Raw genomic sequence first — 26,924 nt, forward strand, 5'->3', positions numbered from 1 at the left:
CCTTACTGAGCTTTGTTTGCATTCGATCAAGTTGTATTGTTGATCCTTCATTAAACCCCAAATATTTGTACCCTCTCTCTCCTGCTCAAGTTCCCTTATATCACATTCCTGCCCAAGACTGACATTTTCTTGGTGCTGAAGCTTTAACACTTTAAATGTTGCTTCTGCACATTTCTCAAGACCAAATGACATTTTTTACATTATCTAAGAAAGTTCCGAGTATATCTAGTTGTGCTTTCAGCTCATCTGATGAACTATACAGTTATAAATCACCAACAAAAAGAAGAGAAATCTTTACACTTTGCTGCTGTCTACTAGTAGCCAAATTGTGACCATAATCTAATCTGTTAAGTAGATGGCTTAATGGGATAAGGGGCAAGACAAAAAAGCAGTGGTGACAAACAGTCACCCTGGAATATTATCCACCTTTGAATTTTTATCCCTTGGATAATATTTTGTCCTTTATCATGGCTTAACTGCAAAGCGTTTGCCACTGTTTCATGGTCACAGTGATGTAATTGATAAATCTAGGTTGTGTTTTATACATCTTTAAGCACTTCCTTATCCATGAGCGTGGGATGCTGTCAAATTCTTTTCTGTCCTCTATCCATGCCATACTTACATTCTTCCCCTTTTTACAGTTCTCCATTATGACTTTATTTAACAACAAATGATCCTGTGTTCCATATGACTTTCTTTCAATACCCCTTTTTTTTTTCCATTGTCATTATTGCGTTTCCTTCTTAAAGGCTGTATGCTCTGTCAGCATCAATTCCAGTATATAGTTTATACGTTGCTAGAAGGCAAGTTATTGGTCTATAGTTTTTAGAACAGCAGGTTCACTCTTAAGGAGGAGTATTGTTTTTTCCTGTAATTAACCAGGTCAGTGTCTGTTCAGAATGCACATGTAAGTAGTTTTTATTCAGGGCTAAATCTTTGTGTAAAGATGCTAATACTTTTAAACAAAAGTTAAGTACTGTACCTGAACCCCGGATTTTCCATTTAGGAGCTTTTCTTAATTTTGTTTCAATTTCTCTAGCTGTTACTTCATCCCATTTCATATCCTGTACATTTGAACTTCTTACTGTTTTTTTTATTTATTCTATCCATTCAGCAGCTCTATGATGTCTCACAGACTCTTCATATACATTTCTCTCAATCTTTTTGAATATTGCATAATAAACTGGCTGTCTGACACAGCCCATGTGGTTAAAGCTGCAGGTGCCACATATGAAAGCAAAAAAAGTTACCAGTGTTTTTGTACAGGGCTCAGAGTTGTTCCCTCTCCTGTTTGACATCCATTTCGCAAACTTACAAGCCCACAGTTTTGGTATATCATTTTCTGCATTTGGGGACAACTATAGACTGGGTGTAACTGGGTGTTATTCATTTTTCCACTGACTCACAATTGCTTCAACATGGGTTAAACTGTGTTAACATTTTTCAGCTGTCTTTTTTCCTTTACTCACACAGCTGGCCATCAGCTGACACCAGTTCATCTCTTTCATCGCAGGGTCTACCTACCCCACCTGACTCCCCCAAACTTAATTATGAATTAGTGATGGGGCCATAGAGGAGATCAAGGAGTCCTAGGGGAGTGTCATACTGCTGCTGCAGGGGTATTTTTCCCTATTATCCTTGCTCCTGCATGAACTCAGTAACACTTCGGCAAGGGTCTGACATCAGCAGGATACCCTGCCCACCCATAAGCATCTTTTCTTAGTTGTTTCTCCCTGTTTCCATGACGGAGACCTAAGTGCAACATGTACTCTGAGTCTGCACCTCTTACTCCTTCCCACTTCCTCTCCTGTCAGTGACTCAGACTCATGTGCTGCTAATCAAACCAGTCTCACCTGGGCCTTATCCATCTATTACATGGAACACGCTAACAGACTGTTGTTAACAGCTGGTGCAAGGAGAATAGTCTCAAACTAAATACACAAAAATGTATAGTTCATTTTAGTAAACATTTCCACATCATACATAGACGAAACACACCTCTGCTAAGTCATCTAGGCATTTTTGTTAGTAATTCCTTATGTTTTGTCAGAAATCCTTCTTTCTTACTCACCTAATTTTGAGAGGCATACTGTCTGTGCAAGAGGTCTTAATTCCCATTTACTCATCTCCAATCAGGCTAATTTTTGAATATGCACCTCTTTTGGCACTGTCTGTTGAAATGTCATTCAACTTGAGAGACCTCAGATATTCTTAACTAAATGATCAATGGCTTGAAGACACTAATTTATCTGGACAGACTAACAAACTTCTCCCTGTACTCTGACTTTTGTAAACTTCTCCACTGTGATCTATTTATAGCCTTTCAAACCATGAAACAAAATCTTCATTGACCTTTGTATTCTTTCACAAAATAAACAGTTCCTCAAATATGCAGATAAGAACCTACACCGTTACTAGATAAAGAAGACATGTAGTGTGGATAGATTTATATCCCAGTGTTTCCCCAGCTCTAGAACAAACATCCACTACATGTCAAGCAGAGTTAGCGCACCTGACACCTTCAAGATAAACCAAGATGCTTGGATGGATACCTGAGATTCTCCCTTCATCTCTCTTCTGCTGCACTCCTGGAGGCTAGAGGGAAGTCTTGAGTATGGTTTATTGCTTAAGCTTGTAAAGGACAACAGTACTTAGCTGTGAACATGATACTGTAAATAAACTTGACATTGTACGTTATGCATAGGAAGCAGTGTACCTCAGCATGATGTACAATACTACTGTGGTATCTTATCGTACTAAAGCAGCATTACTCAACACAATGTGACACAATGCTACATAGTACAGCTGTGACACAGAATAAAGTAGCAGTCATGTGTAGTGTAAGCATGACACAGTAATATAAAATGACTTACAAGACAGTGCTGTGTGTTAGTAACAGGGTAACGTAATGTATAAAACTGATGTAAAAGTACTGCAATGCTAGTTGGGCATTGCAGAATAATTTAGATCTGTGGCATTTTAAGTGTGATTAAAAAATGAAAACGTAACACAAACTTACACACTTAGTGCACTGTTTTATGGAAAAAATATTATTGGATAATTAATGCTAATAGAAAAAAAAGTGGTGAAGTCTCTTTACTACACCCTATCTTGAAATCCTACCCACCTACTCCCAAACTCCATAATGCTGAACTCCTCATCTCCCATCTTAAACTAAATAACCATAACATCTTTGTATTACAGTACTCTATATTCCCCCCAGGTAATAATGTTACAATCCAAAACGACAGCCACAGATAAAAACAAAATCTTTATTCACCTCTCGCTCCTTAGCAACAACGCCTTCAAGGAACAACTACTCCACATAAAACTCAAAATATATAATTGACCCAATAAAACATTTAACACATAAAACAACGATTAATTAATTAAATACTTCCAATTACATTTATTTATTTACTTATTTATTTTATTTTATATCTGTTGACCGGGCTAGTCTAACTGGATATATGTCCATTTTCTGTACAGGCCCGGGGAGAAAAGCTCCAAGAGGGTAAGATAAACTTGTACAGAGTCCTTTAGTAGGTTTAAGCTAAGATCAAATAGAGAGAGCAAACATTTGAGAGATAGCAATAAAAAAATAAATTTTAATGATAATTTCTTTTTTTTAGTACTATAAAGGAAATCATTATTACAGGTAGGCAACATAGAAAAGTGGAGTAGAAGTGTAGAGAGAAGAGTAAGAAGGGGAATGAGGTATCTGTCAGGGTTAGAGCAGGGACAAAGCCAGTGACTTTTAAGAAATTCTTTAAGATACTTTCTAAAAAGATGAGTGGAAGCAAGGGTGGAAAGTTCACTAGTAATCTGGTTCCAGCTTTTTCCTACTGTGTTGGTGAAAAGTGAGTCCCCCAGCTTTGTTGTTGGATTTAATAGTGGAAACTAGAAGATTATTAGCGAAGCGTAGTGTTGCAAGATTTTTGTGGGGGGTAATCAGATTAGTGAGGATTGGGGTATTATTAGGGTGGTAAAGGATCTTTTAGGTGATAAGTTGTTGACATAGTTGTTGGTTCTGCAGTTCTAACCATTCCAGTTGTTTGAGGTTGTGACAGTGGTGAGTTCTAAAATGGGTGCCAGTGGCAAATCTGACTATGTTATTGTAACTGGTGGAAAGTTTGGTTAGGTTGTTTTTAGACAGACTGGTATATACTGCAGAAGCATAGAACATGGTAGAGATCAGGTGGTTCTGGGCAACAGTGATTCTGGCTGAAGGGGTAAGGAAGGGTTTGATTCTGTAAAGGGAGCCTAGTTTTTGTTGACAGATTTTATTGTAGAATTAATATGGTCAACATAGCTAAGGTTGTTATCAACTGTTATTCCCAGTAGATGGGTTTGTAGTGTCAGGGGATTTGTTAGTTCCATTGTTACAGGTTACTGTGAAGTGCAGTTGAGGTGACTTATGAGTAGGAGCAAAGAGCAGTAATTTTGTTTTTTTGGGGGTTCAGAAGGAGGCAGTGTTGCATGAACCAATTTTCAACACTGTTAAATACTGTTTGGGTGAGGGTCTGAAGAGAGGTTATGGACTTGGCTGAGCAAATTAAAGTAGAGTCATCTGCATATTGTATGCAGGTGGCTTGAGGAATTTTGGTATGTAGATCATTAATAAACAATGAAAAGAGAAGAGGTCATAAAACAGAGCCTTGTGGTACTCCAATGTTCACAGGGAGGGATGTAGAAAGATTATTATCCCAAAGTACTGCTTGCTGTCTGTTTTCCAGATAGGATTTAAACCATTGTAATGCTTGTGGATCTAATGATTGGGCTTTTAGTATATCAATAAGCATGTTATGGTTCACCATATCAAAGGCTTTTGAAAGGTCAATAAATAGTGCAGAGGAAAGAGTGTTATTGCTACGATTTTTGTTTATGGAGTCAGAAAAGGATAGCAGGGCAGTTGTGCTATGGAATGGCCTAAAACCATGCTGGCAGTTGGCAAGTAAATTATTTTGGAGAAGGTGGTCAAGTAGTTGTCTGTGTATGCATTTTTCAATTATTTTAGCTATTAGAGAGAGTAAGGTGATAGGCCAAAAGTTGAAGAGCTCGGTAGATGACCCACCTTTATGTAGAGGGATGATGTGGGATACTTTCCATATGGAAGGGATTTTGCTTTCTAAAATGTTTCTATTTATAAGGATGGAGATGGTATAGGCAATGGCTTTAGCTGCAATTTGCAGGTATTCAGCTGGAAGACAGTCAGCAGAAGGGGTGCATGGTTTAAATTTTTGAAGGAGGTTGCAAATGAGGGATGTAAGTACAGGTTGTATATGAAAGGTCGGAGATGGAGTATTAGTGGTATTTAATAGGGAAGTGGTAATAGGTGGTAAAGTATTAGCTAGGGTTAGAATGGCTTTAGTAAAATAGTTATTAAAGGCATCAGGAATCTGGTTAGAGTTATTATGGTTGAATCCTGAAGGGACAGGAGTTTTAGAGTGGCCTGGATGAAGAAGTTTGTTAATCCCTGACCAGACGTTTGGTGTTTTTTGTTGGTGGGTTTGTTGGAGGTGAAGGTAATAAGTCTTTTTCGTGTTGGAGAATGTCTTTCTTGGTGGCATTTCTTATTTAACCCTCATTCATTTAACCCTCCCTGTGCCAACGCATTATATTTTAAAATATATACTGCTTCTTTATACAATAGCTTATCTTTAAGGAAAACCAGTTCACCTCTATTTAAAGTAATCTGTTACAAAACATAGCCCTTTAAAAATATTTGGTTACTTTTATGACAGGCTTTAAAATGCATAGCTAAAGGGCTTTCACTATGCACATTTCAGATTTCCCCGATATGCTCTTGTAATCTAACTTTAAATACCATCTGACTTTCCAACACATAGAACAAATCAAATGGACAGTGATGGGGCTGCTTTTCCTCCTTTACCACTTGCTCAGGAACAGTCTTTGCATGTAGACAGATTTCAGAAACGCCCAATTGGACAAACCAATAGACAAATGAAAAGAAGAGGGGTAGGGACAGACAGTGACAAAATAATAACTTTGAAGGACAGTCAAAACAGCATTATAAAAAAGGTAGATGGCAATAGTTCTGGACATAAAGCTGGTATACTGAAATGTGATACTGTTTCTTTGATGGTAAATATTTCTGGCTGCATTTTATCTGACTTGCTTGAGTCGGTTTTGAATTTGGGGTTCAAGTTTGTGCCAACAGTACTCCCTCAACTACATATTCTTAAATGTGAAATTGTCCTGCTGGTACAGAAATTACATCTTTTATATATTTTTTATGCCAATCAACTAGAAGGGGAGTGCGGGGGGGGGGTTACAGATACAAGTTTGAATGATTGCTTCATTAGAAACACATGAAAAGAAGCTGAGTGGAATGAGGTTCAACCTATGCATATTGTTCCTTAGATACACTGGGGGTAGGTTATAAGAGCACATTTATACCCCCGTTTACTAATAATCTTTCAGTTTTTCAGTAGAGGAATTATTTAAGAATTTCATGAAATCAAACTATGATGATAAATACAACTTAACGAAAGAACAATGGCAAATTTTGAACAATGTGGGTAATGACTGTGAACTGGTTATATAACCCTCTGATAAGTTAAATAAGACTGTTAAGAATTACAAGCAATATGGCAAAAGGTATTATGAACTTTTGAATGACACTCACATTTATGAAAGATGGGATATTGTTTGTTATAATGAAGCTCTTAAACAGTATCGACTATTACTGGATAAAGGTTTAAAACTAGGTTACTGTAGTAAAAATTATGCTGAAAAAAGTTTTATGTTCAGGGATGTGAACCAGCCATATACTATTGCCTACCAAAAGTTCACAGTGGCTTAGACAATTTAACAGGACGTCCTATAGTCTCTGCCTGCAGAAATTTCTTTCATAATATTCAGTTGTTTTTACATGAATACCTTTTTCATTTGTTAAAAAACCCTCTTCTTATGTAAGAGACACAAGATTTTATAGATAAAATATCAGACTTGAAATGGAACAAGGTCATGTACTGGAAGGTGCTAGATGTTTAGAGTTTATATACTAACATCCAACATCTGTATGGGTTTCAATTCTTACAACATTACTTAGGGAATAGCCCACTGTTGTGCTATATTGTTGAGATTGTTAAGTACTGCCTTGAGAGTTTTTTTTTATCTTTAACAATGAGACATTTCATCAGAGCATTGCCCAGGAAGCACCTTTTGCCTCCATGTATGTCAACTTGACCATGGCAATGTATAAAATAGAATTTATATATCAAAAACACTTTAAGAAATATGCAGTGGGCTACTCTCGATATATAGATGATTTAATTTGTATCTGTAAGGGAGGTTTAGATAAGGCCCATAACTTTATACGCTCCTTGCAAAGTAACAGATTTAATTTTAAATTTGATGGTGTTCAATAGGGAAATCAAGCAAACTTTTCTAGATCTCAATTTAAGAGGGTTGAATGATGGAAGAATTGTTACCTCTATTCATAGAAAAATGAGGGGAGGGAATATGTTTTTGTATGGTGACAGCTGTAATCCTCCCACTTCATTACCATATGGGGAGTTTTTACAGCCTAGTAAACTTTGTAATCAGGATGTGCATTTTGATAGGGAAGCTTAACATATGGTAAAAATGTTTATAGATATAGGTTACAATAATGACAATGTATTATATGCGTTCCAGAAAGTTATACAAAAACTCAATAACTGTGTAGAGATTGTCTATAAAAGATAAGTTAAAAAATCAGATAACTGTGATAGAAATGATTTTCCATTTTTCAGATAAAATACGTCTCAAACTTCTAATATTAGTGAACAATGTAATGATAAAAGGAATGTTTATTATGTAACAGTTTTTAATGTCCTTAGTGAAAAGATTATTGAACTTTTAAGATACTGTTGGCCTATGCTGTTAAGAAACATGGAGTTGGCTAAAATAATCAGTGATATGCCCTATGTTTCTTTCAAGAAGGGTCGCAGTATAGCTGATTTAGTAATTCATAGTAAGTTTGTGATGCCTACTATGAGTACTTGTAGTCAAGTCTTCCATAAAAAAGGCACTTTACAGTGTGGTAGATATTCGATACGTAGTCAAGTGGTAATTTGTCTAGAATAAACGGAATAAGTTTTAGTCCTAATTAGGACTTTTCAAGTAATACAGCAGGAAATATTTATATTTTAAAATGTCCCTGTGATTTGTTCTATGTGGGGGAAAGTCAGAGGGCATTTAAAGTTAGATTACAAGAGCATATCAGAGATATTAGAAATATGTGCAGTAAAAGCCCTTTAGCTATGCATTTTAAAGACTGTCATCAAAGTAACCCAATATTTTTAAAGGTGTGTTTTGGAACAGATTACTTTAAAAAGATGCGAACTGGTTTCCTTTAAAGATAAGCTATTGTCACTTATCACTTCTGTGGCTCTGCTCGACAGTGGCGCAGGAAAATAATTTTCTTGGGTGGTAAAAGCCAGGGTACCTTTTTGGCTGGTCTTGTATAGGCCCTAGGGCCGATAGCCTATGAACCTATAAAGCAGTATATATTTTAAAATATACTACATTGGCACCAGGATGGGTAAATAATGGATGTATTTTGAAGTATTTAATTAATTGATTGTTTTTTGTGTGTTAAATGTTTTACTGGATCAATTATATATTCTGTAGTTTTGTGTGGTGTAGTTACTCCTTGAAGGCATGGATGCAGAGGCACTAGAAGCGAATAAAGATTTTTTTCTCTGTGACTGTTGTTTTGGATTTTCAACTTTTTGGTGTATTGTTTTAATAATATTACAACCGTGAAAAACTTTTAGTTATGTACTTACCATAACTTTGGATGTATGGGATCCATCTCGCCTACATTCATGACAGATGGGTTCGGAGCCGATCCATCGGCTCCGACTCGGCAACTTATATACTAGCACGAAGTCTCTCATTGGCTGGGCTATACCCTATCCCAGGATGCACTACACCTGCTTCCCCAGATCTTGTTTGTTCGCTTTCATACACCCATGTAAACACAGAGACACCATAAGTCACTATAACCAACTAAAGTTCTTCAAGAAAGAACGCCAAGAAAAAAGTGACTACAGCTCCTCTAAATCCAAATGGCAGGGGGAAGGAGGGTGGGTACTTATGAATGTAGCGAGATGGATCCCATACATCCAAAGTTATGGTAAGTACATAACTAAAAGATGTAATGGGATCCTATCTCGCCTACATTCATGACAGATGGGACAGCGTCCTAGCACCTACATCCCGGTGGCTCATTGGAACACACTCCTGAGAACCGTGGAACCAAAGGAAGCTCTGCCTCGAGAAACCACATCCAATTTGTAATGAGAAATAAAAGTGTGCGGAGAAGTCCAGGTTGCCGCAGCACAAATATCATCAATGGATAACTTGGAGTGAAAAGCTACCGAAGTAGCCATAGCCCTGGTAGAATGAGCCTTGACTGGAAAGGGAAGGTCTTTTTTGGCCTGTGAATAAACAAAAGTGATACAATCTTTAATCCATTTTGATATGGAGGCTTTTGATACTGGTTGACCCAATTTGTTCGCTGCAAAAGAAACAAACAATTGATTTGATTTTCGCATTTGAGCAGTTCTATCCAAATAAAAACGTAACTGTCTATGTACGTCCAATTGATGCAAAGTATATTCTGCGTTATTAGAGAATTCTGGGAAAAACACAGGGAGTTCTATGGTTTGTTGCAAACAGAAAGAAGAGGCCACCTTTGGAATAAATGCAGGGTTTAATTTCAATGAAACTCTATGTTTGTGAAAAATCAAATAGGGAGGATCAGAACAGAGAGCTTGAAGTTCTGAAACTCGTCTAGCAGATGTTATGGCTACTAAAAAGGCTGTTTTCCAAGACAGAAATTTTAAATCAGAGGTAGCAGCTGGTTCGAAAGGACGGGCAGTTAGGGCAGCAAGAACCATATTCAAATCCCAAGGAGGAACAGGATGAGATAAAGGAGGCCTAAGGAGCCAAGCCCCTTTAAGGAACGCCTTACAAAGTTTGTGAGACATCAATGAAGGTTCAAATGAAGCATGAAAATTAGAGATTGCCGCTAGTTGAACCTTAATGGTAGAAACTGAAGATCCCGACTGAAACAGGAAGGCCAGAAAATTCAAAACCTCCGATACTGGAGCAGTGAGAGGATCAATACCTCGTTCTTGAGCCCAGAAGGCAAACCTTTTCCATTTACTGGAATAAAGTTTGATGGTGGAAGGTTTATGGGAAGAAGACAGAATGTGAACCACATCCGGCGAGAGAGCATTATCTCGGACTAAGGATGGAAGTGGAGTAACCATGCTGCCAACTTCAGGGACCTGAGAGACGGATGAAGCCGTCCTGACTGATGAGTCAACAGGTCTGGCACCGGATCCAGAAACCATGGACCTTCTATCGCATGCCTCTGTAGGAAAGGGAACCAAACTTGACGAGGCCAGTGCGGGGCAATCAGAATCATCTTGCTCTCCATGAAAATGGCCTTCTGTATCACCCTCGGTAGGAGGGGGAACGGAGGGAAGGCGTAGAGAAGACCGGAGGGCCAACTGTGGGTCAGAGCGTCCCTGGGAATCTGTCCCTGGGAAGGGAACAGTGTGAAGAACTCTGTGCATTTCGCATTGTGGGGGCTGGCAAACAGATCGCAGCAAGGAAGACCCCATCTGTCGAAGATTTTCGCAGCTATACTCTGATTGAGGGACCACTCGTGGGGCAAGAGAATGGTCCTGCTTAGTCTGTCCGCAATCACATTGGACTTCCCCGGTATGTGCGTTGCCATTAGAAAGCGGTTGGTAGCTACCGCCCAGTGCCAAAGTCTCATGGCTTCTCTGCATAGTGGGTAAGACCTGGTACCCCCTTGCTTGTTTATGTACCATACTACCGACATGTTGTCGGATAGGATCGCAATTGGGCCCTGAGGGAGAGCGTGATGGAGAGCTTGGAGTACCAATAGTACCGTTCTCATCTCCAGGACATTGATATGCAAATGTGTTTCCTGGATCTGCCATGTGCCTTGGACCGACCTGTCCAGGTAATGACCCCCCCACCCTACCTGGGAGGCGTCCGTGGTCACAGTGGCAACGGGACGTTGAGGAATAAATGATCGCCCTTGGTCGAGATTTGACTGTAGAAGCCACCAACGCAGATCTCGACGGCAACTTTCCGTTATTATGACTAAGTGGTTCAAGGGCAGTTCCTGATAAGACCATTGAACCGACAGTAGCCATTGAAGAATTCGCATGTGAAGTCTGGCCAAGGGAACTAGAAGTATAGTCGACGCCATCGAGCCCAACAGTTGTAGAATCCGATGGGCCGGGGCTCTTTGTAAGTGAAGGCAGGATTTGACTTGATCTTGTAAGATCTGAATTCTTGCTGCCGGCAAAAAGGCGCGCATTCTTTTTGTGTCTAAGTCTGCGCCTATGAAAGTAATACGCTGAGAAGGCTGTAGTACAGATTTTTGCAAATTGAATGTGATCCCCAAGAAGCGGCCCAAGGTGAATGTGGCTCTGAGCGCTTGGAGAAGTAGATGCTCGGAGGTGGCTGTAAGGAGCCAGTCGTCTAGATAAGGAAACACCTGGAATCCCAGACTTCTCAGGTGAGCAGTTACCACTGCCAGACATTTGGTGAACACCCTGGGGGCTGTGGTGAGACCAAAGGGCAGTGCTCGGAATTGGAAATGACTGGCTCCGAGGCGGAAGCGTAAATGTCTCCTGGACTCTTGAGCTATGGGAATATGATAGTAAGCGTCCTGGAGATCTATTGAGCACATCCATGCATCTTTTCCCAGCAAAGGAAGAATGGATTGAAGAGTGACCATTCGGAATTTGGACTTCTTGACTAAACGATTCAATGAGCTGAGGTCCAATATGGGCCTGAAATCCCCTGTCTTTTTTGGTACCAAAAATAATTTTGAGTAAGTTCCTGATCCGATCTGGTCGGTGGGGACAGGCTGGATGGCTCTTTTTTCTAGCAGCTTTGAAATTTCTAATGCTGCCTGATCCCGCTGACTGGGTGGCACGTCCGGGATTTCCCTTATAGAAGGGGGGGGTTTGTTGAAAGGGATGATATATCCTACGGTAATAATGCGGAGCACCCACTGATCGCTTGTTATGGATTCCCAAGCTTGTGGATGCGCCGCGAAGCGACCCCCGACTGGCTCCGGAGTTGCACAGTCGGGCAACCACTCAGGAACGCTGGTTGTATGAAGAACCACGAAAGGAATCGCGGTCTCCAGAGTTACGGGGGCCTCTGCCACCTCTGGGGCGGCATCTTCCAAAATTCCCCCCCCCCTGCCTCTGGAGGGGGAATCACTGGGTGGAGTAGAGAAAGACTTTTGGGATTTTTTAAACCACATCTTCCCTCCTCTCCCAGCCTTGGGATAAGGCCTGGAAGGAGCGGAATAACGGGCCCCAACGGCAGTCAAAGTCTTGCCCTCCTGCTCGCACCGAGTGAGTGTGTCCTTCACCTTGGGTCCAAACAACGATGACCCATCAAAGGGGGCGTCGGCGAAAGAAGACTTGAAGGCCTCCGTAAACGAACACAAGCGTAACCAGGCTTGTCTCCTAAGGGCAACGCCTGTTCCCGCTGCTCTACTCGCCCCCTCGGCCGCATACGAGATGAGCCTCATGGACGAGTTGACAATAGAAGAAAGAGTAGTCATCTGTGTGCCAACAGTCGAGGCCAGCGCTTCAGGTAGATTACCAACAAGGGAGTCATTTAGCTCTTTGAGAAGATCCCTTTGGAGCCTCGTAAAATGACATAAATAATTCAGCGACCGTAAGGTAAAGGCCGCTGAGGACAGGGTATGCTTCCCGTACCTATCCATACTCCTAGAATCCTTATTAGGAGGATGAATAGACGTCGAAGCCTCTGCCACATCCTGCTGTGTGGCAGAAGCCACCACCAAAGCATCTACCGGTACACCCTTAGTGAGAAATTCTTTCTGGGGGGGGGCTGACAAGAATTTGTTAGGCCTCGCAGGCACCGGTTCCACGGAATCAGGGTGTTCCCACACCCTTCGAGAAACCACATCAAGGAGCTCATCGAAGGGCGGAGACACCCAGGAGGCGGAGGGCTGGGCCCCAAAGGCCTTGAGGAAGACTGACTCCTCAGTTGAAGGGGTTTTGGCTTGCCAGTCACCTCTCTGTCTCAGAATCTCCAAGATATCTGAGAAGGAGATATCATCCGAAGATGATTTGGGGGACCCTTCAGCGTCATCGAGGTCAGTATCCGATGTAATAGACTCATCTTGGGAGTCTACGTGCTTCCTCTTACACAATTTCTTCCGTGGAGGTTCGTCCGAAGCAGTTTCAGACGGACCACCCGGAAGAAGGGAACCCCCGATTGGGGTATCCTCAGGCCCTGGGGCCCCGCTGCCGGGGGGCTGCAACGCAACAGAGGCACCAGTCTCCAAATCTAGGGACGGTGAGGTAGATTCTAGTTGAACCGGCAAGGGCATGGCCAGTGCGCTCCTCATGGCCTCAAAGGCCGGACCTCCAGAATCCAAGGAAGTCACTGGTCTAGAGGCCACGATGGCACTGGGAATTCCAGCAGCCGATGCTCCGAGGGGAAGACTAGGCACCGAAGCACCTAATCCCAAAGTATTCCCCTCGGGCCCGGCCGTAGAGGTCGCAGTGCCAAACCCTGAACCGGAGGACAGGGTAGGAAGCATGGTCGGAGCCGAGAGGCCTGATAGGGGTCTCTGCTCCGACCGTATGGCTCCACATTGCTCCACCACCACCGGCTCCAACTCCTCAGAGGAGGTTGGAGGAGGAATCAAAAGTGTCGGGGGGGGGGGGATCGGCTCCGAAGCAAACTGTGCTGGAGCCGAGACCATTTTAGCAAATACTGGAGATTGGAAGAGCCTCTGTAAAACCCTATCCAGGTCCGAATCTGATAGTCTCGAGGATTTAGAGGAGGTAGACACTCGAGAAGATTTTCCTCTCGGCTCCGAGGGAGAAGGGGACCGGCTCCGAAACGGCTCCAATACTGTCGGCGCCGACTCCACCAACTCATGGACCACCATCGGCGCCGAGGAAGCCTTTTTCTTCGGAGCCGAGGGTGAAGAGTCTGAGCTGCACACTTCCACCGGCTCCGAAGCCATTGGAGCCGATGGGGGTGATTCACCTCTCGATACTTCAACTTGCGGCTCCGAAGACAATGGAGCCGAAGCAGGAGGTATCGAGGCAGACTCTTCGACACTCGGCCCCGAAGTCAGTGGAGCCGAGGAAGAAGACTTTTTCTTTTTAGAAGTCGGCTCCGACGGACTTGTCGGAGCCGACGATCTTTTCTTTTTGGAAGCAACAGGAGGATTTAAAGCTTCCTCAAAGGAGGGTTTAATAAGCCCTTTTAAAATGAGCTTGTTCTTACGCTCTTGAAGAACTCTAGCAGAAAAGGCATGACATACACTACAAGTCTCTTGTAAATGTTTCGGCCCCAAACAATAAACACAAATAGAGTGGCTGTCTGTTATGGACATTTTATAACTGCACCGAGTGCATTTTTTAAACCCTGACTTCTGTTCTTTAGACATAGTACAAGGTACCTAAAGAAATAGAGTTCACCACAAATTAAGCACTATAAGAAAAATAGCGCCAACTGAAAAGCGCGAGACACAGTAGAATTTACCTCACAAACAACTGACAAAATACCAAGGCCAAAGCCCTCTAATTTAAACGGGCTTGGCCCGTAGGTACAAGAAAAACACAAAGGAATTAACTAAATAGTAGAATAAAGCCTTTAAACTAAAACTACACTAGGATAGGGCAAAGGCCCTCTAACTAAAACGGGCCTTGCCCGACAAAAAAAGAGAGAACAAGTACCAGACAACACTTAGCACTCAAACTTTCACAAATAGGATAAAGAAGCTGTTAAAACAGCTGTTTGGTTAATATCTGACAAGAAACCCCATGGTCAAAGACCAATAAAGGTAAAGATAAATCACTTAGCTCCAGCCAAGTCGAGACCACGTCCAGCTAGTAAAGCGGCAAACGAGATCTGGTGAAGCAGGTGTAGTGCATCCTGGGATAGGGTATAGCCCAGCCAATGAGAGACTTCGTGCTAGTATATAAGTTGCCGAGTCGGAGCCAATGGATCGGCTCCGAACCCATCTGTCATGAATGTAGGCGAGATAGGATCCCATTACATCATCCTAAACTGGATTTCACATACAATTTCTAATGAAAAAATAATCCTAGATGACATTAATTTCAAATGGCAGATTATCTCCGTAAAACACTCAACTAGTCTAAACCTATTTGGATTCATTCATCTCATTTCGTCCCACACACATTATAACTATCCCCAAAACAGTGGCTCAGTTCTTGACTGATATTGGTGTCTGATTATACTATGTACGTCTCCAATGGCACATTCTCAAATTCCCTCATTAATCACCTCCTTGTACATGCAAACAGGCTCATTACATGATGGGTAAATGAGCCTGCTTGTATGTACAAGGAGGTGATTAATGAGGGAATCAGAGAATGTGCCACCGGAGCCACACATAGTGGAATGTGTGTACAGCTTCATCAAGTGGAGTATTTTTTTCAGGTTAGACAAGTTAAATTATGTTAAATGTATCAGGGTTAAAATTATTAAGGTTATGGGAAGATCTAAATTGTTTCATCATGTCAAGCACTTATTTAGATCTTCCCATAACCTTAATAATACTCCACTCGATGAAGCTGTACACAAATTTACACACAAAAAAAACTTAAAACTAAGTGCACTACAAACAGAATCTAAAAAAAACTTGGCAGAAATGGCACTGAAGACAAAAGCAAACTGCACATGGAAATATAGTTTTAGCGCTTTTGTTCCTTTTTTATTTACAATGGAACTTCTTCAGAACCCGTACACAAATTTAACTCACTTTTCCTGAAAACCCTCAATACTCTTGCTCCAAATACAACAAAAAGAATAAAGAATAAAAATACTCATTGGTTTTCCACTCAGAGCAGGCACTAATGAAATAAAGAAATAGGGCAAGGAAAGAACGGTTAAAATATACATCTCTCCAAAAGCTACAACACATTAAAGAACTACGTAACTGTTCTTAAAAGACAAATTATAGCAGACAAGAAAATCTACTTCAGTAACCCCTTACTAAATCAGTCTTCCCACCCTAAAAAAATGTGATCCATCAGTTACATAGCCTATTCTGTGTCTTTTCTCATTAACATATCTATCAAGGAACCCTACGTTCCTTCTCTAAAGAAAAAGATATCTTCATCATACCCCTTTAAAAAAGAGGAACCTCATCTGATATAACCAATGTCAGACCTATCAACATATTATCAAATTTGTCAAAAATTCTGAAGAAGTGCATTCACACAAGCAACTTCTTCAACACAATCTTCAGGAATTGCTCCTGACTTTCACAAAGAATGGTTTTAAACCCGTCCATAGAATTACCATGGTCTTAATAACTTTCACAGATACTATCAATAAAGCCAGAGATGAAGGCAAATTTCTTTCCTTTGTATTCCTTGATGTCTCTTAAGCTTCTGATCTAGTCTCTCACCAGATCTCCTCTACCAACTGTCTTACATTGGACTATCACATCACACACTACTATGGTTTAACTACTTAACCAATAGACGCCAGTCTGTTAAATGTCTCCACTTTTTCTCCCTCAATTCCTGTCAATACCTGTGTGCCACAGGACATCATTCTCTACTCTAACAAATTCACTAACAATTTCTATAAACCCTCTCAGCATGCTTCCCTAATACAATATGCTGCTGATTCTACTCTAATATGCATTCATGCAAGCAAATACATCTTCAGATAATTACTCAAGAAGCATTTAACTCTCCAACAAACATTGATAAAACCAAAAATTCAAGAAAAAAAACCACAAAGTTCAGGATAGCCACAGAAAATGTTTTAGTCAGCTCTGAAGTTTGAAATGTTTTAAAACAAAAGCACTCATCTTGTGTTTCGAAATAAAATGTTTTCTACAGCTATCCTGAGCTTTTGGTGTTTTTTCTGGGAAGCCTTCAACTCTGTTTAAAGTTGGCTACAGGACAATAACCTGCTACTAAATCCCCAAAAACCTAAATTACTCTCCAGCACCCTTCAACACCTTTCTTATGCCTCCCTTTAAAGCACTAAATCGCTTAACCCGCTTATTATCTACTAATACCTCACTTTATTGTACTTCTTAAACTACTATACCTACTTCCAATTAGCACAACAAAAAAAGAAGTTATGTACTCACCATAACGTTCCATCTGAGTAGTTAGACTTCCTTTGTCAGCAACTTGTGGGTTCCGGATTTAAAGATCCGAGCTCCAAGGTCCTCCCCCTTACCCATACTACACTGCAACCTCCTTCCAATCCTCAGATAGAGTTTGCCACCTAACAACGTGACACCCAACAACCTAAGCCCAAAAGGCCTGATCCAAACTCATACACCAGGCTCACCAAATTCAGGACATCGAGCCCAAACAGAGAAAGGTCAGGGTGAAGGAGGGGGGGGGGATGCTGACAAATGAAGTCTAACTACTCAGATGGAACGTTATGGTGAGAAGTAATAAGTATTTAACTTCATTTGATCATCAACCTATGGAACAGAGTCCCCAGCTACCCGAATCTTGGGAAGCCCATAAGGAATAATATTCCTGAGCACTGCAGAGCCAAAGGAAGCCCTTCCTCTAGACACCAAATCTAGCTTATAATGAGTAATGAAGGTGTGAGAGGAAGCTCAGGTAGCTGCTGAGCAGATATCGTCCAGGGAAACTCTAGACCAGAATGCAGCCGAAGTAGCCATAGAATGGGTGGAGTGAGCATAAATCCCTTCTGATAATCCAAATTCTCTATAAGCTTGTAAAATATAAAGCGAAATCCACTCAGCGATAGTCACTTTTGAAATGGGTTTTCCCAAAAAGGGTCTAGCAAAGGAAACAAAAAGTTGATCAGATTTACGGAAAGGTTTGGACCTATGCAAATAAAAACGTAACTGCCTGTGCACATCCACCAAATGAAGTTTACATTCCCCTTTATTTTGAAAATTAGGGAAAAATACAGGCAAATTAATCGACTGAGTAATATTTGACTCCAAAGCAATTTTAGGAAGAAAAGACGGGTTAGTCCTGAGAGATACCCTATCCTTGTGAAAAAAATAGGTATGGGGGGTTTCATACACAGTGCCTGAAGCTCAGACACTCTCTCAAGTAATAGCCACCAGGGAAGCCGTCTTCCATGACAAGAATTTCAAGTCAACTGATGCTGCAGGCTCGAACAGGGGCACGACTAAGGCCTGAAGAACCAAAGTCAAATCCCACGGTGGGGAAGGATTCTTAATAGGAGCCCTCAGAAGAAAGGTACCTTTCAAAAAAGTCTTGCAAATTCTGGCAGCAGCTAGGGAGCCTGAATTTTCCCCTACATGAAAATGGGAAATAGCCGCCAGCTGTACTTACACTGTAGAAGAGCTGGCCCCTTGCTGGTAAATATGAGAAAAAAATCTAACACTGCTGGAACCAGAACGGTAAAGGGATCCAGATTTCTCTGTGAAGCCCAAATGGAAAAACGTTTCCACTTACTACTGTAAACTTTCCTGGTAGAGGACTTATGTACGATGGATTTAACTGGGGAAGAGATACCGGGAGTCCTAGCAACTAAGGGAACTGGAGTAACCAAACTGTGAGCTTGAGGCTGTCCAGATTCGGAGGAAGAATTCCTGAGGGATGATGAATAAGATCCGGAATGGGATCCAAGATCCAGGACGGAGCTAGGAGATGAGACCGCAGGCAAGCGAACCAAACATGATGAGGCCAGAATGATGCTATACGGATAAATCTGCTCCCCAACTGACGAGCTTTCTATAAGAATTTTGTCATGAATGGGGATATGTATAAAGAAGACCAGGTGGCCAAGCATGGAAAAGAGCATGTCTGGGGGTCTTCCCCCGTCGTGGAATTAGAGCAAGAAACTCGCTGCACTTCGCGTTGGACGGTGATGCAAAGAGATCGCAGCAAGGCTGACCCCACCTGAGGAAGATCTGTTCTGCTACATAAGGGTTCAGAGACCACTCTTAAGGCGAAAGGATAGTTCTGCTCAATTTGTCTGCCAAGATGTTGGACTAACCCGGAATGTGCGTTGCTATCAGAAAGTGGTTGGTGGAAATTGCCCATTCCCACACTCTCATGGCCTCTCGACAAAGTGGCTAAGACCTGGTTCCCCCCTGTTTGTTGATGTACCAGACCACTGACATATTGTCTGACTGGATCGCAATAGTTCCAAGAGGAAGACAGGCATGAAGGGCCTGCAACACTAAAAGGACTGCTCTCATCTATAGAACATATGCAGAATGATCTCACTCTGAGTCCATGTGCCTTGGAGAGTCCTGCTTGAACAGTGCCCCCCCCCACCCTAAGCGAGAGGCATCCATGGTCACCATGGCTTGGGGCAGAGGCGCAACAAAGGGGCATCCTTCTCGCAATTCCTGGGATTGAAGCCACCACATGAGAGAATTTTTGCACATTCTGCTCAGAGGAATCGGAAAGTCTAGAGACTGATGTAGCAGAGACCATTGAACTTGTAACGTCCACTGTAACTCTCTCATATGCAGATGTGTACAAGGAATTAGATTTATAGCTGCTGTCATGGACCCTAGGGCTCTCAGGACTAACTCCGCTGGGGGTGCAGGAGACTGAAGGAGTGCCAATACATGAAGGGCCAGGCTGTGAAGTCTGTCTGGAGTCAAAAATATCCTGGCCTAAAGACAGTCTATTCTTGCCCCTATGAAGTCTAGAATTTGAACAGGTTGGAGGGAAGGCTTCTTGAGATTTATCGTGATCCGCAGCCGGGTAGACAAATGAAGAAAGAAATCCCTGGCTAATACAAGTTGATGCCTGGTGGAGGCAGTGAGAAGCCAGTCGTTCAGGTACGGAAAGTCCTGAATGCCCTAAAGCCTCAGGTGGGCTGCTACAACTGCAATGACATTGGTGAACACCCTGGGGGCTGTGGTGAGACAGAAGGGTAGGACCCTGAACTGGTAATGACTGGCTCCTAGCCGAAAGTGGAGGAACCTCCTGCATTGCCTGTCCATCAGAATATGGTAGTACGCATCCTTGAGATCTATCAAGCACATCCAGTCTTCCTCCTGCAAGAAGGGCAGGATGGACTGTAGAGTGACCATTCGGACCTTTTCCTTGGCAATGGACAGGTTTATAGCTGACAGGTCGAAAATCGGCCTCAAGTCCCCCCACCTTTTTTGTGACCAAAAAGAACCTGGAATAGATGCCTGATCTGGGCTAGTCTGGGGCACTCGCTGGATTGCTCTTTTTTCTAGCACCTTTCTTATCTCCAAAGCTGCTGCCTCCCTTTCAGCGGGTGGGACGTCCGGGAGGCACCTTGTGCATAGGGGGTTGTTTATGAAGGGAACAGAATAGCCTCTGAATATTATTCGAAGCACCAAGTGATCTGACGTGATGGACTCCCATTGAGCTAGGTGTCTCGAGAAAAGTCCCCCAACTGGCTCCAGAGAGGAGCAGTCAGGCAACCTCTCAGGCTGCTGCGCGGGTCGGTCAGAAAAAGGTTCCCGTCACCCAAAGTTCTTCGGTCCCCCTCTGCCTCTGGGCCGGCATCCACCTTGTCCCCCCCTCTGTCTCTGGGGGATAAGGAGTCCTGAGCGTTCTGGGACAACTGAGATTTCCGGAACCACAGCTTCTTTTGCCCTCGCTGGTTCATGGAGAAGGACCTTTGAGGGCTAGAGAAGTGGATCCGACAGCTGACAGAGTTTTCCCATCCTTCTCACTCTGGACAAGCGTATCTCGGGCAGTCTTCCCGAACAGGGTCAAACCGTCAAAAGGGGCGTTAGAGAAGGATGCCTTGAAAGGTTCCTAAAAATCACAAAGCCACAGCCAGGCATGATACCGCATGGTAATACTAGACCAGGCTGCCCTAGCGGCTCCTTCGGTGGCATGAGAGAGTAGACGCATGGACGTACTTGACACAGACTTGAGAGTGGCCATATGAGCCGAGAATGTCCATTTATCCTCGGCCAAAATGGACTCCAGGGGAGACTTGGCATACTCTTTCACAAGGTCATGCTGCAGTCTGATTTCGTGGGCCATATAATTCAGTGACTTTATAGCAAAGGTAGCTGAAGCAAAAGTTCACTTTCCAAGACAATCCATCGCCCAGGACTCCTTGTCCGGGGGATGGACCGAGGAACTTTCCTGGGCGAGTTCCTTTATGGTGGCCGCTGCCACCACCGTGGCATCAACTGGGGAACCCTTACTCCAAGTGGTTTTGTCCGCAGGAGGGCTCAATAGCTTGTCAGGCCGTTTGGGTATTGGCTCTACAGTGTCCGGTTCTTTCCAGGCCCTGGTGGTAATAAGGTCCACCAGAAGGACGGCTGGGGGGGGGGGACACCCAAGAGGTAGATGGGCCTGTATCAAACACCTCCAGAAATACCGACTCATCTGAGGAAGATTTTTGGGCGGACCAACCCCCCTCTGGCGAAGAATTTCCATTATGTCTCGACGTCTTTGGGGGGGGGTGATCTGGGAGAACCTTCCCCTTCCTCCAAGTCAGTATCTTCAGTGAGGGACTCAGGGCAGTCCATGTGCTTCCTTTTGCATTGGCATTTGCGATGGGCCTCCTCAGGGGGACTCTCCGGGGAAGGCTCGCTAACCATCTCGTATTCCTCAAGGGGAACTGTCTGGGGCGTACCGGATACAGGCTGTCCCTGAGAGGACTGGATGATGGAAGACAAACTCAGTTGCGAGGGAGCAGGGGCGGACTCTGAGGAAAGAGTGAGGGGTCTCAATCCTCCAGAGAGAACCCTCTCCACCGTCAAAAGCTGAAGGGGAAATGGCTTCCCTGAAGCTGGTGGTGTGGGTAGCTGCACCCCTCAGATCCGACGAGGGGATCAGAGCAGAGGCTGGTGCAGCCGGACACAAGGAGACGGAGACGGACACAAGGAGACAAGGACACAATCCGACACCCAGATCTCGGCTCCGAAAGCTCGGATCCGACAAGGAATCTGACAGGCTTGAGGAGATGGCCGGCATCGAGGTAGGAGGTACCATCGGCGCTGACCCCCTGTCCCTATCGAGACAAATGTCGGGGCTGAACTCCCCACTCCGGCTGGGGGGCAGCCAGTAACACTCCCATCTGCAACTGAGTTTACAGGAACCTTCTCATCATCCGGTCCATATCGGCTTCAAAGAGGCTCCTAGTAGACCTCGAAGACGCCACCGACACCGGCCGGGAGGGCCGTTGTGAGGATGACTTCGAAGTGGGCCAAGCCTCCTCCTCCAGCTGCGGGGAGAATCGTAGAGAACGGAGCAGAGGGGAAGACAGCCTTGCACTTTTTTCTGGAGACAATAACACCTTAGCGGGAGGGTCTAACGGATCCGAGTCAGCTTGCCTCTTGCGACCCCTCTTCCCTGTCTCTCTTTTTTCTGTCTCTTTTTCTTTCTCCCTATGTTTGTCTTTCTTGGCCTCTCTCTTTCCCCATTTAGAGGTGGGAGTGTGAGTCCCGGACAGGGGAGGAGGGCCGGAAGGCTGAACAGTCACAGCCGTGACTGAAGAAGCCGCAGAAGTTGCTGACTCTGTGGGTAAAAGACCCGCAAAAATCAGCTTGGTCCTGCAATCCCGCAGGAACCGGGGGTTAAAGGCTTCACAAATTTTGCAGCCCAATGTTAGATGAGGCACCTCCAAACAAGCTACGCACAGAGTGTGGCCATCGGCCCGCAACAGCTTATGGCTACAGTTAGAGAAAGTCGGTTTCTGACTTTCTGACATTCCTGCTTAGACAAACTATGTCAGAAGCACGCACACACACACACACACACACACACACACACACACACACACACACACACACACACAGCGGGAAGAGGAGGCCTACACAACAGAAAGTTTTGCAACTTTCTACACTGCTATGGATCACTAATATCTAGATACAAAAACCTGGGGAGAATAAGAGTAGGGTTTATAAGCCTGTTTAGCACTGAAAAAGGGCACACAGACTGAAAGCTAGATGAAATCTAACTAACCTTCCCGGAGCTCAGAAATCCCTTGCTGGCGAAGCCGCGGCAAACGAGATCACAGGATTGGAAAAAGGTTGCAGTGTAGTATGGGTACAGGGGAGGAGCTTGGAGCTCGGATCTTTAGCTTGGTAAGCTGCCGGCTCGGATCCGTATTGGATCCGGAACCCACAGGCTGATGATCAAATTTAGTTAACTACTTCAGATTTATCATTTCATCACTACTTCTCTATTAGCAGTCAAACTTGCTTATCTCCTCTAACAGTTGAACATTGGAATGGCATATGGCTGACATATTTCAATCCATCTGCCTCAGAAACTAAGGCATTAGAATCCTCCGCCTGGATACATTTAACCTTTCACTTTTTGGAAGGAATCCATGACAGCTTCGGGATTTCCAGTGCTGAATACTTAAATTTCAGAATGCTCATGAGAAATTGGGGTGAGCTGAAAAAGGTCTTTGGATGAAGCCTGGGTTGTGGGCTGTGTCAAGGAACCACTTGCCCGAAGCAGGGCCAAGCTAGCAAATATGGTATGTGCTTCAGGGCTTTAAGCCTTGGCTGAACAAGGTAATCTGCCTTAGACAATTCAAGACAAAGCCAGGCACCCAAACACCTCAAAACAGTCTCTAGGAATCTCATCTCAATTGGTGAATGAATGCTGCCCTCCTTCTTCAGTGATGATTAGGCAGGCGATGCGGCAGGAAGCCATTGAAATGTTTCCAAATTAAACAGTGCCACAGTGATTTTAGTCCAGGAGGATGTGCCTAAATCCAATGATGTGGCAACATCCAAAGGAGTTGTGTCACAGCCATCAGTCAAACCCAAATCTGAGGAAGGGAATGGAAAATGTGACTCACTGATCTCAATGTCACCAGATCTAGGGAAACCTTTGGATTTGGAAAGACTGTCTGGCTTCCCAAATCTTCCCCTTGGGGCAATTCTGTGAGTACTTGCATTTCATGAGGTGCCTCCTGGACACTACGGCTGACACATTTATGTTTCTTCTTTTGACTTAGAAAGCGTCAGAGAGATTTTGCCCTATGATGGAGCATTCCTGGGGAGAATTTAGTAAAATGTCGATAACTATCGCTGTCATGCAAGGAAATCCTTATGCAGGATTTGCTTTCCACATTATCAACAATTACCCACACTTTTTCAATTTTGCTATCAAAAATCTAGCCAGATGCAATTTCAAAGTTAAGTAAAAAAAAAAGTGAGAAAGGGGAGAAATTCGCTAGTGAGGTACTTAAACAGAGATATGGAAGCAGTCACCATGTAAGCATGACAATGCTCAGTGCTATATGCAACAAGCAATGAACTGCAGCAAGAAAAATCTCAGAATGACTTTGACCGATGGTTCTCTTATTCCACCCAACATCCTGCTGTCCCAGTGCAGACGTTTCCTAAAATCCATAAATAGAAGGTAGTGGTCTGGAAAACAGACTAGCTATCAATCATCAGCATGCAAGAATCCCTGAAGTGATGTTTGCAACAGTGAATATTATAACTAATATCTATGCTTACACTATACATTGTAAAACTATATCACCCAGTGTTACAATACAGACCTATGTTCATGCTATACATATCACAGAAACGATTCACCTTGTGTTAGCATTAACATGCATACTTTACACACAGTTATACCATACTTATGTTAAACAGCACAATACTGTGTTATCCTGTGCTACACTGCTACAAATAGAAAAAAAAGCAGTGCAGCAGTTTGTTCTGCTGTTACAAACGCAAAAACTGGATAAATCCACAAACACTTCTTCCAAAAAAGGACCGCCAACCAAGGAACCAGTCTGCTTAATAGTTTATTAAGAACAAATACACATGAAGCGCTTTTCGTTCTGTAAAATAACCAGAGCTTCTTCAGATAAAACCAGCTCCTTTATCACTGCTATTTAAACTCACTTCAACTTGTCATGTGACAAAAATTAGCATACATAATTACTGTTTTAAATAGGGAGGTATTTATGTATGCTAATTTTTGTCACATGACCAGTTGAAGTGAGTTTAAATAGCAGTGATAGAGGAGTAAGTTTTATCTGAAAAAGTTCTGGTTATTTTACCGAATGAAAAGCGTCTGTTCTTAATAAACTATTAAGCAGACTGGTTCCTTGGTTGGCAGTCCTTTTTTGGAAGAAGTGTGTTCTGCTGTGCTAGGGTACCACTGAACAGTACAGCACTGTAATAACTTTACTGTGTGCCACAGTTGCTCCATTCTTAACAACACACTAAAGCATCATGTACCCCTGTTTTATACTTGTGTACCATACTAAGAATATATACAATTCAGTAGTAGGTCACCTTATGTTGAACTGCAATACCATGCTTAAGCTATGCAGTAATGTGTCAAGATGCAAAACATACCCAAACCCCAGGCGGCAGCTGCAGCCATCCTTGCCATCTTAGCTTGAGTTTCCTCACTGACCAGTGTCCACTCTTCACAGCACTGCTGGTGTAGCTGTCCCCTGTAAATCAGAATACATGGTTTACAGTCAGGAAGTAAACATGGCTACCTGCCATGTGAAGAATCAACAGTTCATTAAACATTCTGGCTGCTTGTATTGCAAACAAAAAAGACTTCAAATATCAAAAGATTAGTGGACCAACTTTCTGTTAACGACACAAAAAATAACATTACTTACAAAACAATCAGTGGGATATGTGACATGAAGTAATAGCACATAATTAAACCGATGTTTGGTAAAAAAAAATTCTAATGAGAAATGGAAGGAAAACATATGCTTCACCTGATGTAGATCTAAAGTTTAAGACAGAATTCTGCCAACAGTCGTATCCCCTTCCTACCAACTTAGAATGGTAGCTCTGTCACCGTGTCATCAAAAAAAAACACTGCAGTACTGTTACAAAGAGTCACTTCTTTACATTCAGTTAACTGTAATTATGTATTATGACCCTTATTTTCACATGCTGCTTTCTCTACATAGTATTATGCAGAAAGTATAACACAAAGATGGCAGACAATAATCACATAATCTGACTATTATTTACTAGATAAGCAATGGTGAATTTGACTTGTGTAGCAGTATCACTTCACCACCCAAGTCTACCATGTAGATCCACTTCTCTCTCCTATGCATTCTCGAATTAATTCAATTATTATTTTATTATTTACCCACTAGCTCTGTGGCAGGGTCTATATTACCATACCGAATGGTAAAAATGTTGAACGCCCATATGAGCAAAAATGTAAGAAAACAAACTTGCTATTGTATTCCAACTCCGAGATCACACTACAGTGAGGAAAGGACAAATATTCCAATCCTCATTGTACCGCGACCCCCCAAAAAAACAAGTTCGTTCTCCTGCATATTCGCTCATGTAAGCATTCGACATTTTTACCATTCGATATGGTAATACAGACCCCTGCGGCGTTGGACAAAGCCCTGATCATAACCCACGACTTGGTTTTGAACAGCTGCTTGAGTGCTAAAGGAGCCAGACAAGGAACCTAAGGCTTTCCTGCAGCTCTTGAACTCATTCATAAACATTCATATATGTGCAGTTACATGCACATGGTTTCAAAACAATGAAAGCACTCCTCTATTTCCTAAGTCTAATATGTATTACGTTCTCAGGCATACTGGAAATTGTGGGGAGAGTATCAGTTATTTGTCAAGAATATCATCACTTCATGACAGATTCCTTGGGGGACCCCAAATTTGAACTCTTTATAGATAGCTACAGAATACAGAACACCCTTTATGTCCCTTTCTGAGCATGAAATCTGTCTTATAGGTTCATAGGTGCATACTATGCTAATGAAAATCAGAGCCCTTACCAACCCAGCTATGTAACCCTAGACATGACACATATATTTGATTTACTTGGGGAGTGATTTCCTGACTGCCTCTGTCTATTACAGACATAAGCGCCAGACCAAGAGTGAATTTCCAATTGA

General features: G+C 42.8%; 1 protein-coding gene across 2 annotated transcripts in view; it reads right to left on the minus strand.

The window, feature by feature from the left end:
- Positions 1 to 26,924, minus strand: part of MTOR (mechanistic target of rapamycin kinase) — a 4,577,509-nt gene that overhangs the window by 1,733,771 nt on the left and 2,816,814 nt on the right. For both annotated transcript variants that reach the window (XM_044063218.1, XM_044063219.1), the window contains exon 31: positions 25,370 to 25,470. In XM_044063218.1, coding sequence (XP_043919153.1) covers positions 25,370 to 25,470 — 101 coding nt within the window. The remainder of the gene's footprint in view (positions 1 to 25,369; positions 25,471 to 26,924) is intronic.

The sequence above is a fragment of the Protopterus annectens genome, chromosome 2.part1, assembly GCF_019279795.1.
Source record: "Protopterus annectens isolate FY-2018-M chromosome 2.part1, PAN1.0, whole genome shotgun sequence".
In the NCBI taxonomy this organism is placed as follows: Eukaryota; Metazoa; Chordata; order Ceratodontiformes; family Protopteridae; genus Protopterus; species Protopterus annectens.